We start from the raw sequence: 16,730 nt of genomic DNA on the forward strand, positions 1-16,730 counted from the left end.
ACCAGTGGCTTCCTTGTCAGTTATCTCAATTTTTTTAATAAAGAAAATGCATGGTTTCAAAACAATAGTTACTTTATTTCGAAGGGGGGAGGGCGGTTTGCTTATGGCGAATTAAAATCAACAAAGGGGGTGGGTTTGCATCAAGGAGAAACACGCACAACTGTCACTCTGTAGCGTGGCCAGTCATGAAACTGGTTTTCAAAGTCTCTGATGCACAGCGTGCCTTGCTGTGCTCTTCTAATAGCCCTGGTGTCTGGCTGGTCAAAATTGGATGCCAGGCAATTTGCCTCAACCTCCCACCCCACCATAAACGTGTTCCCCCTTACTCTCACAGATATTATGGAGCACACAGCAATCGGTAATAACAATGGAAATGTTGGTTGCGCTGAGGTCTGACCAACAGCGCCAGCGAGCTTTTAAATGTCCAAAGGCACATTCTTCCACCATTCACACCTGCTCAGCCTATAGTTGAACTGCTCCTTACCACTGTCCCAGGCTTCCTGAGCCATGGGAGCAAGGGGTAGGCTGGGGTAGGTATGACCACGTGGTACTGCCAGCTGGGAGAGCAGCCTGAGGCAGAAGCTTCCAGTTCGCAGGATCGCAGAGTTGCAGCGGAAGCGGTGGAGTGAGCAAAACACCGTTGAGGATGGCTAGCAGTGCTATGGAGTCTGCGTGGTTAACCCAGGAAAACTGCAAAACAATTTTCTGCCGTTGCTTTCATGGGGGGGGCAACTGACTACATGTACCCATACCACCCGTGACAATGTTTTTGCCCCATCAGTCATTGGGAGCTTAACCCAGACACTAGCCATGGTACTGCGGACACATTCTGCCGACTTAATGGACTTTGTGGGGACACACACAATCGACTGTATAAAATCGCTTCTGAAAAATCGACTTCTATAAAATTGACCTCATTTCATAGGGTAGACATACCCTAAGACCAGTAAACAGACTATACCCTTCTCAAGGGCTTTACAAGGGAAGTAAACATTAACATTTTGTTTTATGTTAAATGCTATTTGGAGATGTAGGTAGACCTAGTGTTAGTCATGACTCTACATGATCTATTTTTGCTCTTCATTTGATCTCCCTTATCTTTATTACTTTCTTCTCCCTGCTTACCTGTATGGTTATAAGTTGCCTAGTCTTCCCCCCGCTACATACTTCCCTGGATACTTGCCAGACCACCTGGTCCTTTTTTCCTTAAACATAGGATCTGGTTGCTTTGTACCATGTTTCCTTGGATATTTGTTTCCCACAGAAGATTCTGGTTCCAAAGGATTGCTGCTGTTTTCTCTATGTAATTAGCAGCCCCTGTAGAAGCACACAGGCTAGCTGCTTCTCAGTGGTGGCTTTTTTAATTTAATTTTTATTTTTTTAATCCTTCATCACAAAGGGCATAGATATCTGTAAAAGCAGCTGAAAATAAGTAGCTAGTGCTATGTGAGTAGCTAGCTCTCTGCAGATAAGTTTAGGAAGTGCTGATCTACACAGCTTTTTTTTTTTGTGGGCCTGACATTGACTCCTAGGATCCCATTGAAGGAAAACTTGAGCAATACAATATGACCAGGTCTACCATGCTGTGCTTTTCCCAGACCTCTGAGCTTTTGGGCATCTGAAAGAGCTGTATCTTTGTAGATAGTTGTGAGATCATGGCATGACATACACAAAGTATTGATTTAACTTAATTGGTGTAATACAGCGCAAATTTTAAGGGACATAATGAAGTATAAAATGTAGTTTTTAGCCTACTACTTTATCCTGGTCACCTTTTTTTTGAAAGATGAACCCATATTACCACTGTCAACAATTATACTCCCATCAGTATTATACTGTTTTTTCTTTGCTGTGAAGGGAAATTCCTGATAATGCTGATAGGAGAGGCAATAATGAAGACCTGCTGCAGAAAAGCAATATTATAGAGACAATGTGGGGTGAGTGAATAAGCTTTTTTCCCCAAAAAGCAAAGTGGAACTGGGAACCTTTAAGTATTACTAAGTAATGTTCTGAAATCTGTGGGAGCCAAAATAAAGGCTATAGTAATATGTATTGCATGCTAACCTTTTCTAAAAGATTAATTATCTGTCATCTTCTGCCAAAATTTGATACTGGTGCACTTTACTAAGTAGTTCCAGGATACTGGCACAACCACTTAAAGGACTGCAGGATTTCCTAAACACCTTATCCAGCTAAAATATCAACCATGATTTAGCAGTTTTTTCCAAATGCCTGTATAAGTTCCTGTTCCTAACAAGTGCCTCAGCCATTATTTGTTTAAAGCTCAGTTGTGGTCTGAAAATGAATACTAAATAATGGCAGCATAAGCTACTCGGTTTGTCTCAATTATTTCCTGTCCGGTGAACTCAGTTAAAGTAAAAAAGATGGATTTCTAATTGCTGTCCCAGCAAACTCAACCTGGGATCCTGAAGTCAAACTTAAGCTCTTTCTCCATGTTACCAGTAGAAAAAGGTTCCACAGGCCAGATTTTGCCCTCCATAAGTGTTGCACAGGTATCTTCAGTGGGTTTGCACAAGTATAACTGGTCCTGCAACTGTAACTTGGTAATCAATTCTTAGTCATGCTCAAGAATGATTTGAAATCACCTCACTAGACTACTAGATCTACAGTGCTCACAAGTCAAAAGTAACAATGCATTAATCAGCCTGTTATGACTCTATTATATGCAGGGAGCATACCTGTTGAGTAAGAATGAACTATATTTAGTCATGTTTCAGGGTAAAACTGCATTTTAAATAAGACTCCTTAATTAAAGCTAAACTGAGACAATAACTTTTATGTTGCATACTGGAACTTAAATGGTTGAACCAACTTATTTCAGTTTTTAAAAACAAGGTTCTCCTGGGTCCTTCTAAGCCACTTCAGCACACTGGAAATATTAAAAGATAAGACTAATAGCAAGTGGAGTATGTGGCGGTAGCTGGCTTCTTTGTAAAACACCACTGTCATAAAGACCGTTCTTTGAAATGCAGTACTTCAGACATTATGAAATTTTGTAATGAACATAGCTTTATGCATTACAGGTAAGAGGTGATGCCCATCTGTAATCACAACTGCAGGATTTTCATAGGTTTCAGTTATCCTATGATTCTATTTATAAGTGACATCAGTGTTCTCTTCTTTCCCTCTCAATCTGCTTGCTGCTGCCTTATGAATAATTTACTGGGTGGGAGTATGACATCAGAATTAGAGGGAGGAAACAGATATGTATGGCTATCTTCAAGGTAATCAGATCACTGATTTACATATTAGAAACAAGTAGGCAATGTAGTGGTAAATTCTTCTGTAGTAATTTTTCACTTGAAATAAGTGAGCATAAATGGGGTATGATATGAGCAAAAGTGTTCAATCTTTTTTTATCTTGAAATGATTTAAAGGAGGAGGTTCAATTTACTATATAAAGGTACTGGATATCCAGGATGTTGCCAAGATAATTAAATGCTTGAAGGCTTTCAAAAGATGAACTTGTAATTGGGGTACACAAAGCAGTATTAACTCCAGGATAGCAAAGCAATGGGATCTTGCTGACACGGGAGAGAACCAGAAGTATACTGACACTTTCCCCTTGACAGATACCTGTCTAGCTATAACTAATTGAGGTACCATATTTAAATTTGACTAGATATTTAGCTTAAAAGTATGCTAACTTCCTGGGGTGCCTAACTCAACTTTCATTTGTTCACCCAACATCTCAGTTCTTTGTGGCTCTTGTGATTTATCACTGCAAACTGACCACCATCTTCCTTTCTGAGCTTTTGCATGTTTCCCTGATGTCTTTGATCATATATTAGTATACTACCTAGTAGGGATGAGTAGCTATGATAATATAAACACTTTAAAAAATGCCAGGCTTGCTCATAGAGATGAATCCGTTTGCAGGTACAAGTGCCAAACTCCAGCCCTCTGAGCCATCTGACAGATGGCAACTATTATCTTCCTTTTGGAACTATTACAATTGACAAACTTATCACTCTGTCCCAACCACAAAGAACAAAAATAGCCCTAGACACATCTATCATTTTTAGCTGTCCCATTCACGAAGCTGTGAACGAATTCTAACATTTTCAGTTTTCATCCTTTGACCTGCCTAGCTTCATCAACCTTCTTATTCCATTTTTCTTTGCCTATAAAAGGGGCTTCAAACAAATATTCTGCTTGCTATTGGACCACCAACAGAGGAAAATATCACTCCAGATGTATTTCATTTCCCCTCTATAAAACTATCGTCACAGTTGTAGGCAGTATTGTCTCCTCTGACGCTGTTGGTTACTCTTTAAATACAAAAATAACATTTAAAGATGCTATATGAAGATATTTTATTACTGGACTTCATAAGACCTAACACCACTGCAACCATAGGTACAGACCATGTAAGTCTAGTCTGTTTGCACAATGAGCTGACATGCAATAACACTAAATTGTTGTCCGTGGATAGTTAAATAGGTATTTTGACTGATCAACCTGCGCTGGAAGCTTTTGTTCAAGTAAAATTTTAAACTATTCTAGTAAAAGGGGTACAAACTGAAAACCTGGTTCTTTAAAACACACAAAAAGGAACCTCTAAGATTAATCATATCATATGGAGAGCATATAGTAGAGATGTTTCTTTCACAATCTCTTGTAACAGGTGCTAGTCCCACTACAGTAGGGCTCCCCAGATGAATATTCAGCTAGCTAAACTGAGAGCTAGTGGAAATCAAATTTCAGTACATTTTAGATCTACAGGTTTCTGCATATGAAACTACCATGTGACTCTTACTTTTTTACTATGGGTAATCAGGGCCAAAATCATGCAATTTCTTTGGAGTTCTAATTAAACCATTAATTGATGGTATCCTTCAATACCTGATGTTACAAGTAAACAAAGGGAGAGAGCATAGTACACAATCAAGTTCGCAGAAGCAAATGAAAACTCCTGCAAAACTTCTGTGTTCATAACTGCATGTCTCTTGTGATAAACTGACCGAACTTTTTTCGGTGACTGTTAAATCTAATCTCTTCATAAGCACTAAATCTCCAGAAAGAAGAGTACAGCTTAAAACAGCATCATTTTAGCTACTGTGGGAGAAGCTCATTAAAATATGTCAGTCCTGACCTGCACCATATCTACTATTCTGCTCATGAGCCTTTCCACAAATAGATCCTGTTGCTGTTCACTTAAATAATAAAATGGCCTTTGAAAATGTGGAAAAGTCTTCATTCCTAGGCTAGATTCCAATGATTTTCTTCAGCAGAAACACTATCCCACAGTAATAAGTCAAACACCTATTTTTTTCTTCCCCCCCAAATAAAAAGGTAGATTTCTGTCCTATACCGCTTCTAATGGCAAGCTATTATCAGCAGTCTTAAAAAAAAATTTTCTCTTACTGATTTGTGATTTAGTGATGTGCTGAAGAGTTTGAATTTAGTCTGCATTTAGATCAGGTCACTTATTCCAGATCTGACAGTCCAAAGCCTTGAAATATGTAATAAAGCAGGAATCTGCTCTTCACGGATATGAGACATGAGAGGAATGATCAGTTTTCTGATTGCCTTTCTTTTGTTAGAGGTGGCCTTAGCAACATGCTGTTCCAGTGCTCGTTACCTGACACCATGGAGACGGTTGCAGATGAGCCACGAAAAGTTCTCCTCCGCTTATATGGTGCAATCCTACAGATGGTGAGTACATAGAACATTTTGGGCGTGGGAGGGTTTCTATAGTTTATATCTGGATAATTATTTCAAGAGACTTAAATTATCAGTGTCAAGGCAAGTGTGTTCCACTCTTATTGTTGGGGAATGTTTTTTGGTGGTGGTGGTGGGAATAGATTTCTAGTTTCAGTTTCTGTTTTAATTTGTCGTTGCCTAGAACTTGTACTCCTTTCTATACAGAAATCCTGGCTTGTGTCTATCAGCTGAAGGCTCATTTGCTGTTGGTTTGGTCCATAATGTTTATTTCTGGTATTAAGAGTTTGGAGTGTGATATTCCAAAACAAGGTATAAAATCTGCTGCTGTGTAATCTATAGGAATTTCTTTGGCATCATTAAGATTTCAAAGGACTAAACAATTTGTAAATCCTTTAAATCTTAGCCTCACTTTCACAAACCCTTCTGAGGTTTAAGTTGAAGCTTTGTCAAACTTACTCTGAATAGTCTTCAAGCGTTTTGTAGAGACCTGTGCTGAGTAGGTGTCTATTATGGTTACTGTAAAACCTATTGATGTACAGTATTTAATAGCATTAAAACTTCGGACACAAACATCCAGTACCCTGCAGCTGTCACATTCTGAAATACAAGTTTTGGAATGAATGCTAGGTGTGACAACTGCTATAGCAGCTTACTAACATGGAGCTCTTTATCAAACATTCTTTCAGTATTGCTCTCATTGCCAATTGGTCAGTACCAAGATTAAAACCCCTTTTAAAGATTGACAGAATTATGTGGCAATATTTATAGAGAATTAACAGGTGAACTTCCAAATGGCATATACAAAACACTTTGTAAAGGTGACCTATTATAAAATTCTTAACAGCTATAACTGCATAACTATGGAACAAATTTTAACCTTATCTACCTTGCTTGACACGTCACACAATAATGTTCAGTTTTTCCCATGTGATTGAAATTTGTCTCTTACTGATCATTAGTTGGTGGCAATTTCCTTCAATTCCCAATCATTTCCTTGGAATAATCTTCTGAAGGTTTTATTACATCAGTTAATTATTGAAAATGTAATCCATGCTTCCTTCTGTGAATTGACCAGAAAGTGATAATAGCATCCAATTAAACCTGAAGGTGTCACTTAACTAATCACAAAATGCATCTTATTTATATATACAACCTAAAAATGAGATTCAGGTCCTGACTTTGATTGCTGAAAGCCTGGACCATCGTTCATTTTAAAGGGTTTATTCTTTTGGCCCACTGTAGCAAAGTATTGCGGCAACAGCCATAAGATTATCCACTGGTCTGAAACCACCCAGGCACAGCTGGATGTAAATTAAGAATTCAGTCTGCATTTGGCTTAACTGAATATTGTCTTTTTAATAACTTTTTTGTTTTAATTAAACCTTCTGAAAGAGAACCGGTTATTTTTAAAAAACTTAATCCATAGTCAATTTACAAAATAGGCTATAGAGATTGATATTAGTATAATTCAGTAAATGATTTTCACAATAGAATAACTTTATTTAATGGCTTTAATTTTAGTCTCTTAAAATGTTTTTAGTATGAAAATGGACTGCAAAACATCTGTATTTGAGTAATGGAAGGGCAGAACATCTGTCTTTTTTTAATAACAAGAGGCTTTGAATGTAATTATGCATTGAAAAAGTTTGGAAAAACAAACTACAAATACTAGAGCTTAGTCACCTGCCTCCTTCCCTCGGGGTTTTTTCTTGACTTACCTCTTTTCTGCCCTGTTCATAAAGGAATCAAAACAAGATTTTGGGCTTTAAAATCTAAGAACTAATTTGTGTAAATTGGTTAAATCATTTGAAACTGTGCATTCAGAACTTTTCTAACCTTTTTCATCTTGGTGTTGAAGGATCTTTTGAGATGTCTAACTTCCTTTATTTCCATAGTGGCAGTGAAATGACTGCTCTTGTTGGTGCAGTTCACTAAGGGTTAAGTAAGCAGAGAAAGTCCCAAGGTAAAACTTTCAGATTGCATTGAGGTTCACAGTTTCTGTCGACCAACATTTGTCTCTTCCAGCACCTACATCTTAAACTCAAATTAAAAGAAGCAAACTGATTTTTTTTTAATTGGGGTATTTTGGAAGCCTCATTTAGGATTGCAGTGAATTTCTGGTGGCATAAACTAAAATGATTAAGCATGGTTAAAGAACGAGTGAACAAAATTCTTCCCTTTTTTAGTGATTAAAAAGTAGCACTTGCTCAATTTTAAATAGAAATAGTTAAGAAGTTCCTCAGTTTTGGGTCCTAACACTAAAATTATTTCTCTAAAGACCCAGTGATAGTTTTAGAAAAATAAGTCACCACTTGTAAGTTTTAACTCGTTTTGCCGCCTTTGGAATAGCAGTTTTGAACACTTGTCAGTTTCAATTTCTGTTGAAATTGGTGGTGCACAAAGCAAGCTATGCTAGGTTCCCTCATTCAGTGAAGACTGTATTCATAATAAATAAAAAAGGAGTGAAACACAGAAAAGTAGATGACACTGACTTTTTAAATGAAGGATACTGGCACCTTTGGGAGAACCATTTGTTGCTAATAGAAAATGATCCCAGTTTGCTTATTATGAATTTTGGAAGACACAAATGTCAGTACATATAACTCATCAAATATAAACCATGCCAGTTGGTTAAAGCTGCCACACAAGGATAGCTTTGTCCTTCCTCTGTCATAATAGTTTATATGTTTAAGAAATTTTCTGTGTGCATGAATGTGGGGTGGAGGGCGGAGCTGAATTGGCTTGGCCATTATGAATGGTCTCACTGGCATGGATGTTTATACACATCAAGGACTTCTCTTGAGTATATCCTTGAGCAGATCTTTTTTATTTTTTAAACAGGACAAGTATTTGTGCTTGTGAAAGGTAAAAATACTAACCACATTAAAATTGAAGTGTTTGAGGCACAATGCAGATATGTCACATACATTCAAAGTAAACTAATGCCTTTTGCTGCTTTTTTTTCTCATTTCTGCCCAAAAGAGCTAAATTGTTACGGGAGCATTTAACTTTAAAACCTCTCAATGCAACCAAGTGACTATTGAAGTGTTGTCTATCTTGGTGTATAAACTATTGAACTGAAAGATTTGCTAAAGTGCACTTAACGTTTTGGACTTTGAGACTAGATTTCATATGCAGAACACTCTAATATTATGTGCTGTTTTCCTATTTAAATTCAGAATTAAATCTCCCTCAAAAGCTCCCACATTATTACAACAGTTGGTACTATAACTTTCAACTTAATTTTTTTATTTATGTACGTTTACCTACCAAAAGATGACTGGAGATTGATTCACATTCCCACTTTTTCTGTCAAAATAAAAGCATTAACTCAGCATTACTGGGGCTTTACATTGTTTAACAGCCAAAACAAATTCCTACATATAAATGAAGACAAGTAAGACCTGGGAACTCTAATGTTCTATCTGGTCTCTAACCTTTCATTCAAGCAAACAATTGAACAAGTTAAAATGCTTGCCACATTTCTGTAGAAAATTGTTCCATACCTGCCTTGCTGCCTTTTATTTTTTGTAACTAAATAAAATGCAGACTGCTGTGTAACTGTAATTATCAATGTTTTCTGTGATTGTTGCTGTTTTTAATGTCTGTTTGTAGCATGGAATAACTACAAATCCCTGGCACTGGCAGATAGCTTGAATGAAGCCAAGCACCTCTTACAGGGGATATATTTGTGTTGGGTGGAGTTAAGGGTGTTCTGAGGGTAATGTACCACTTTAGTTGTATATGCATGTGTTCTCTGCTGCAGGCTTGCCCATGCGATCGTGCCTAGAGCACTCTGGTTTCCAGGTGACAGACACGATTCACGGTATAGTATGAGATCTCTGAAGTTGGAGCATTCTCTACAGCTTTCATTTTTTTTAGTTCCAGGTTTTGATATGTTTAGAAAATAGTAAAACTTAAGTAGAACAGCTAGTTTATGCTGTCTAAATATGTAAAGAGTAACTACAAATACCAAAATATTGCACAAAATATTCCCCATTCCTTTCTTCTGCTCCCTCATTAGAGAATGGTAACTTTGTCTGAAGTCAAGAGGATTAGAGATGTCTTGATATAAGGCAGAGTTCCTATTGCAGGTCCTAAAAAATAACTAACCAATTCCCAGTTGCTAAGATTTAGATGAAGTTACTCTGGTCTCATTTCATTCAGATTTGCCTAGGTACAAGGACACACATAACACAAGCTATAATCCTTTTCAGGTGGAACTCAATGTCTGAATCAATATATTACATTCTGCTTAATAGAGAGCCCTGGGCATCCCTTTTACCAGGTAACTTACATATCAATTTTCACCATCAGACTTTAGAGTCCAAGGAGGACTTCAGGTTTCTACTGGTACTTGGTAATGAGTTGTACTGACCAGATTTCAGGGTTTAAAAATGTTTCCATTCTGTGACTCAGTATGTTTGGTCACTTGAAACAGTCACCAGCAATGGAGTAAGTCCGCAAAGTTGCAGGTTCCAGTGCTAGAAATGAGCTTGCAAACTAGGAGCTGGGGACCATTGCTTAAAGCATAGCAAATTTCACTACCCTCAGGCTTGTGCTGACCAGCTCACTTCCTCCAAAGACTCAGGGTTGTGTTAATTCATCTTCCAATAGAAGCCAGCTTGTCCAGTAAATCCTGGGGTGTCAGGATGAAAATGCAGAACTTAAATTCTCCTTGTCAAACTGGCATATGTGATCAGTGTAGATGTAAACCAGTCATGTTCTTAACACTTAATTAACAGTGAAACAATCTTTGCCATCGAACAGCAAGAAACCTTCACATAGGTCAATAGATTCTGTATAGGGTTGGAGTGGGAAAAATTTAAAGATTAGTTACTCAAGATCAAGGGTCTGTTGGGAGGGAGGGGAATCACCTTTGGCTACCAGCTCTAAAGACTTGCAGCAACTTTTCTACCCCCACTTCCCCTCCTACCTACATCTTAGTATTAAATAGTTGTCCTCACTGGCACCTATTAACCTTGAATTTATTAGGTTTACTTTTAATCTGTTTTGTAAGCAAACTCCTTTCTGCAATAACAAGAACACTAGTATACAGTCCTACTTCAAGGAATGGCCCACCACCTTAAAATGGATTTCAGAACATGTATATGTGCTTTCCAGTTAACAAAATATTTCCCTACAGAAATCTTGGGAGCCAGTCCTGGTTCTCTACTTCAAATAGTTCATCACTTCTAAAAAATCTCTTCATTGCTCTTAAAGCAAACATAAGATCAATAGCATTGACTCTTATAAAAACTAGAGTTGAGCTTCTGATAGCTTGTGAAGTGAGCTCTATTATGGGAAAAATGCATTCTTGATGGTTGTTTGGTCAAGAGTAGGAGAACTACATGCACTGTCTGTTCGCTAACTGGTGGTGCAAGAAAATAATTCTCTCAAACATTATTCTTACAGGTGACTTCCTGATCTCCATTAAAATGAGTTTTTCTTAACCTCTAATATCTAAGCCTTAAAGAAACTTTTCTCACAAAAAGCTCAGTCCAAAAGTATTCACTAGTTACAGATCCTCCTTGTCAGACTATAACAGGAGCTTTATCTAATTTTGCACCATGACTAGATGGATAGCCATCTGTGTACTACTCCACTCTAACCCTCTATTCATAATTGCAAACGATTAATTTCAGAACTTTCCACATTCCATCTTCTGCCTTGCTTGAACACTTCTAACATTTTGTGCTGAGGTAACAGAAAAGAAGGAATGCTGCAGAAGTCTCGTTTTCTGATGAATCTGCAGTACACATCCATCATTACTTTCTCCTAAAGATATAGTACAGTAGATGCCCTTAAGATTCTCAGGCACCAATCTGAAGAATAGTAATACAAGAGTACTGACCAATCTCTTGATACTGGTATGAACCAAATAAATTGAAAGTGATACCTATTCAGGTCTTGGAAAAAGCCATCTAATCCACTTAACTTCTGATAAACTGAACCATTCTAGGAGCATCATGAAGCAGGAAAGACTCCTGGATGGTGAGTAACCCTTGGCTGTTCCAAGAATATTGACATAAGACACACTTTTCAGAGGAGTCCTTTTGTACAAGGCTTAACATTATTGCTTAATTACACATTAGGCTCAGTGGGTGTTTAAGACTAATTAATTTCATTGGAAGGAATATATGCTAATTTAGTAGCCTTCATATTGTCTGTTAGGAGCTTAGTACCTTGGTGGAATAGGAAGTACTTTCTGACAGATTCTTGATTATATCAACTACATCCTTGCTGTAACTTTTGAAATAAATACTGTAGCTGTATTGTTTGTGTAAATCATTAGTTTGCTGTGTGGTACTTAGGGCAGATGGTGATTAACTTGTATTTTGTTCAGTCCACACTTCCACCCTTGGTACAGATATGATGTTAGAGCTTTGGAACAGAAAGGTATACTCATGGTTCCATTAATCAAATGTTTCTGTTCACATCATGAGATGGAGGCTTCCTTTATGGGCCTTCACAGTTAATGTGGTTTGAATACACAAACAGCAATGTTGCAGCAGAATTGCAACATCAGTAGCAGCCACACACAAAATGCTGAATAGAACTAAGCAAATATTTGCTTGTTTGTTTCCTTGCCTTCAAACCCTTTATGGTTTTTATTCCCATTTGCATTTTAAATGTGCAACTTTATTAAAAGCATGTGCCACTGAGGGTTCAGCTGCTGAGGGCATGACTTGTTAATGTTTTGAAATTGCTTTATGATAGCATTAACAAACATAGCACAATGCATTACGCATGGAACTGAGTGTTCGCTTGTATTCAATTTCATTGAGGCATCTTATGCTTGTTCTCCATATATACACACCATTTGTTTGAAAATTTAAGTCCTAGATTTACAAGAACCTACAGTACATGTAACAAATAGGATACACATATAGTAGAGCTTAGTGATTAAACTAGATAAACTTTAGTATTTGTGAAAGCTAAAAGGTGATCTGATTATCTAGATATAGCAAAGCAGGTACTCTGCAAGCTTTCTATTGTAACTCTGCCACTACTTCTCTCTTCATTCAGACTTGTATGTAATCTGACTATGATGTATCTAATGATAGGTCTATATTTTAAAAGCTGCAGCAGCACAACTAGACCTGTGCCGCTGTATCACTTTAGTGAAGATGCTACTATGCTGACAGAGCTTCTTCCATTGGCATAGTTAATCTCCCTCTGCAAGAGACAGTTACGTTGATGTGAGAAGCACTCTGCTCAACATAGCACTGTCTATAGCAGGGTTTAGGTCAGTATAACTGCGTCACTCAGGTGTGGATTTTTCACAGCCCTGAGTGATGTAGTCATACCAGTGTAAGTTTGTAGTGTAGACCTGGCCTAATGTCTTCACTGTTAACTTTACTTACAGGAGGGATGTTTTCCAAAGTAAAATGTACATTAATATTTTTAACATTAAAAAGATTCTTCTAAATATTCAATAACAAATCAAAATTCTGTCTGAAATACTGGAAAATATTTGGCTTCCAGTATATTATGGGAGTGGCATGATCTCAGTGGCACATCCTTTTGAAAGCTTTGGAGTGAACTACTGTATGCAGTGAGATAAGAGTGGTGTGGTCAGATGTTGGAAACTAGTGTTGTAGATATTACTGATTAAGTCAGTGGAGAGTTAAATAGTTAACTGTAGCTGGTTTTATTTACTCCCTCTATTCTGGTGGTTGCTGATTATGTTGGCTTTCATCTTCTTACTATCTAATTTTTCTCATTTATAGAGGTCCTGTAATAAAGGAGGATCAGGACAGGCTCAGAAGGAAAATGACTTGCAGGTAAGTGTAATACCTCTGGTTAATTTTGCATTCCATAGAGATGAAGATAGGAGCACATTTGTCTCCTGTGTGCTCATAATTTCAGACAGTCTAATAGCCTGTCTCAACATGGGTATGTATGACCACTGTTGCTCTTGGAATTGTCTCCCTTTCTCTGAGCCACTGATCTACGAAAATGGAGGTAGTTCAGCTATTTGCTGTCTTTCCCAATCTTCTTTCCTGTATCATTCCAGTGCTTTTGGTTAAAATGCCAGAACTTGGACTCTATTTTCTGTCTGCATGCCAGAGATTTGTGACTTGAATAACACAAGTCCTACGCATTGTCTGAGTTGTCAAAATGTTTCTTACATGTAGAAAAATCCTCCATGATGTTTTTTCAAAATGGAATTCTCTTACATAAAAGATATCATTTGTGCAGGATTCTCATTCCTAGTTCTTAACTCCTTGGTACCAGACTGATAGAACTCCCCTCGCAGTCCTTTGTCCTGAGTAAGGAGCAGTAGAACATGAACCAGGTGCTCTGCAGGCTATTGTGCAACACCATTCTGCTATCCTCAGTCATTTTTCTTCTTGACCATAGTTGGAGAGGAAAGGAAACACACAAACACTGCTCTAATGCAAAAATACTACCACCTTTTCCCATACCCGCTACCTGCTAATCATTCCATTTGAAACTTGTAAATTCTTAAGTATTTTGCCTCCAGCACTTGGCATGTTTTCTGGTGGTTGGTTATCTTTTTGCATTTAGCATCTGCTTTGGTGGTTCCACATAAAAGACCAAGGCAGAAGATGTGTCAACAGCTCTCTGATGCACTCTATGCAGCACTGTATAGAGGACTCCAGAATTTCTCCCCTCTGCATTTGTACACTCTGACAAAGCGTCTATGCAGGTATTTGATATGATTGTGGATTTAATCTTCTGCCATAAAGACCACAGAATTGGCTTCAGGACATTCCTCTTGGGGCACCTGGCACTGGCCACTGTCAGAAGACCAGATACTAACAAAGGTTAGATGGACCTTTGGCCTGACCCAGTAGGGTCATTCTTATGTTCTTGCCTTGCTTCAGCGAGTTCATGAATTCCTGTCAGGGTGGATTTGGTAGGTTAAGGAAGCACACTTGGCTGGCTCCAGGTAAAATTTCAGAGAAGGTTGAGGCTATTTCAAGGAGAGTAACAGCCTCCAAGTTAGAAAGATCAACACTAGTAGAAATATTCAGGGTTGTCATGTAATTATCTATCAATTAATAAAACACTAGTTCTTGATAGGTCAGGATTTCCTCCTTCAATCCTATAAGAATATATACTTATAAAAATGTTAATATCTGAATATTAGCTTTGATCCAGAATAGGTTTTAACTGGTTTACCACCATATATATAAATTTACATGGTTATTTGGTAGCTTCTGACAGATGAGAAAACATTCACTTGATCCTTGCTCTTGCTAGTGGAGACTGAATTGCTGATTGGGAAAGATTTACAGCTGACATTTGGCTGCAGGTGTCATTGTATAATTTCTCAGTGAACATACTTTCATTTTGCAAGTGATACAACTTCAGAACAACTGAAGCTTTGGCTCTGCATGGATAACAGGTATCTGATTATGCCTGCAATTTGTTGCTTAGTTCTGTAACCTTGAAACATCAATTTTAATTAGACCATTTGCAGGCTAAAAATTAACAGGTCATTTTATACTGCGTAAAACAATACAGAATCTTTTTTCAAAGGCATTTGGGTAAATCATTAACCTAGTAATATGGCAGTTTCTAAAGGGCCACTTAATCAGATTTGAGATGATAAACTTGCCTCTAGGTTTAAACTGAAACATTAGACCTTGAAAAATTTCAGTAAAGATAAACAGTAAGGCTTTGTAAATATCAGTCTGTATGGTAATGTGACCAGATTTTCAGATGTGCCTTTTATTTAATATTTCCAAACAATACATGTGGATTAAGCATATGAAAGATAGAGAATCAGGAAAGATTAATCAGCCACCCTTCTTCTGAAGGTTCATAGAAGAACCACACTGACCTAGCTTGAGTTACCGTCTCTAATGCAATATTCCAGAACTTGTCCTTAGAATTTGTTCTAAACCAGGCAGTCCCTGGTTCTTAATGTGAATTTTATTTATTTTAAAACCATGTGCATATTGTGGTGTAACACGTGGGGTTTCACTAATGATGGTGAGACTTACTTTGCTTACATTTCAGAGGAACAGCCGTGTTAGTCTGTATTCGCAAAAAGAAAAGGAGTACTTGTGGCACCTTAGAGACTAACCAATTTATTTGAGCATGAGCTTTCGTGAGCTGTAGCTCACGAAAGCTCATGCTCAAATAAATTGGTTAGTCTCTAAGGTGCCACAAGTACTCCTTTTCTTTTTGCTTACATTCAAAGTAATATGAATGCTTTGGATTACAGTCTTGGGGCCTTTTAGATTCTTGCCACACCATTGGTCTTACAACACACTTTTTAGTAAAGGGAGGGCAGATTCCTTCCATAGGAATACATAAGTTGTTCCTAGTTTTCTTTCTAGTACTATTAGAACAATTTAGTAAATTTGATAAGTATGTAGTTGTGGACAATCTTATTCCTGTCTTCAACAGTTTGGCAGCTGTTGCAGCTTAATGCTGGCAAGGGCAAATGGGGAAGCCATCACTTAGGTGTGGTCTGTAGAGTACATGAAATTCCACTCCCTCATGACTGACTTGCTTCTCATGCATCAGAAGTCCCAAGCCTTCTTGATAACCTGGAATGAGCAAGTGGTCTATGCAAAAGCATGATCCATTATGCTGCCCCACCAACAAAGCATTACTGCATCACCTTTTAGTCTCCAAGTATAGCCATTCAGTCTGTGGTATCTTCAGAAAAGGTATAACTATAATTCTACTTTTCTGAGTATACTCTTTGAATTGATTCCCACATTTCCCTCCCAGCTTTCCTTAGGATGAAACAGTCAAAATATTATCTAATGCCTAAGGAATATTTGACAGAGCTAAATCTGGAATAAACATTTTGTCCTTTAGTCTGAGGAGACAGGGTAGATTAGTAGAAATCCAGTCAAATATCTTCAGAGGTGTAGAATTAGATGAGCAGTCTCTTCAGCTTTGTCTAAACCGAATATGTCTTTATCTAATTAGGTACTTGCCTGGCCCCATCACCATATTATCCAAGTAACTTCAGAGGAGTGTGCCGCTTCACCTTCTAGAAATGTGAAAGTATGACTATCCAGATGACCTTCATTTTGGATCTGAAGCAT

General features: G+C 37.7%; 1 protein-coding gene across 2 annotated transcripts in view; it reads left to right on the forward strand.

The window, feature by feature from the left end:
• CHKA (choline kinase alpha) overlaps positions 1–16,730 on the forward strand; it is a 40,768-nt gene that overhangs the window by 4,626 nt on the left and 19,412 nt on the right. Inside the window, exons 1-3 of one of the 2 annotated variants that reach the window (XM_048852567.2) lie at positions 1,915–1,937; positions 5,568–5,679; positions 13,422–13,475. In XM_048852567.2, the coding sequence (XP_048708524.1) occupies positions 5,584–5,679; positions 13,422–13,475 (150 nt within the window). In that variant the 5' untranslated portion in view covers positions 1,915–1,937; positions 5,568–5,583. Of the gene's footprint in view, positions 1–1,914; positions 1,938–5,567; positions 5,680–13,421; positions 13,476–16,730 lie in introns of those variants that run through there. The other variant, XM_048852566.2, reaches the window with a different exon arrangement.

This window comes from Caretta caretta, chromosome 6, assembly GCF_965140235.1.
Source record: "Caretta caretta isolate rCarCar2 chromosome 6, rCarCar1.hap1, whole genome shotgun sequence".
NCBI classification, from domain to species: domain Eukaryota; kingdom Metazoa; phylum Chordata; order Testudines; family Cheloniidae; genus Caretta; species Caretta caretta.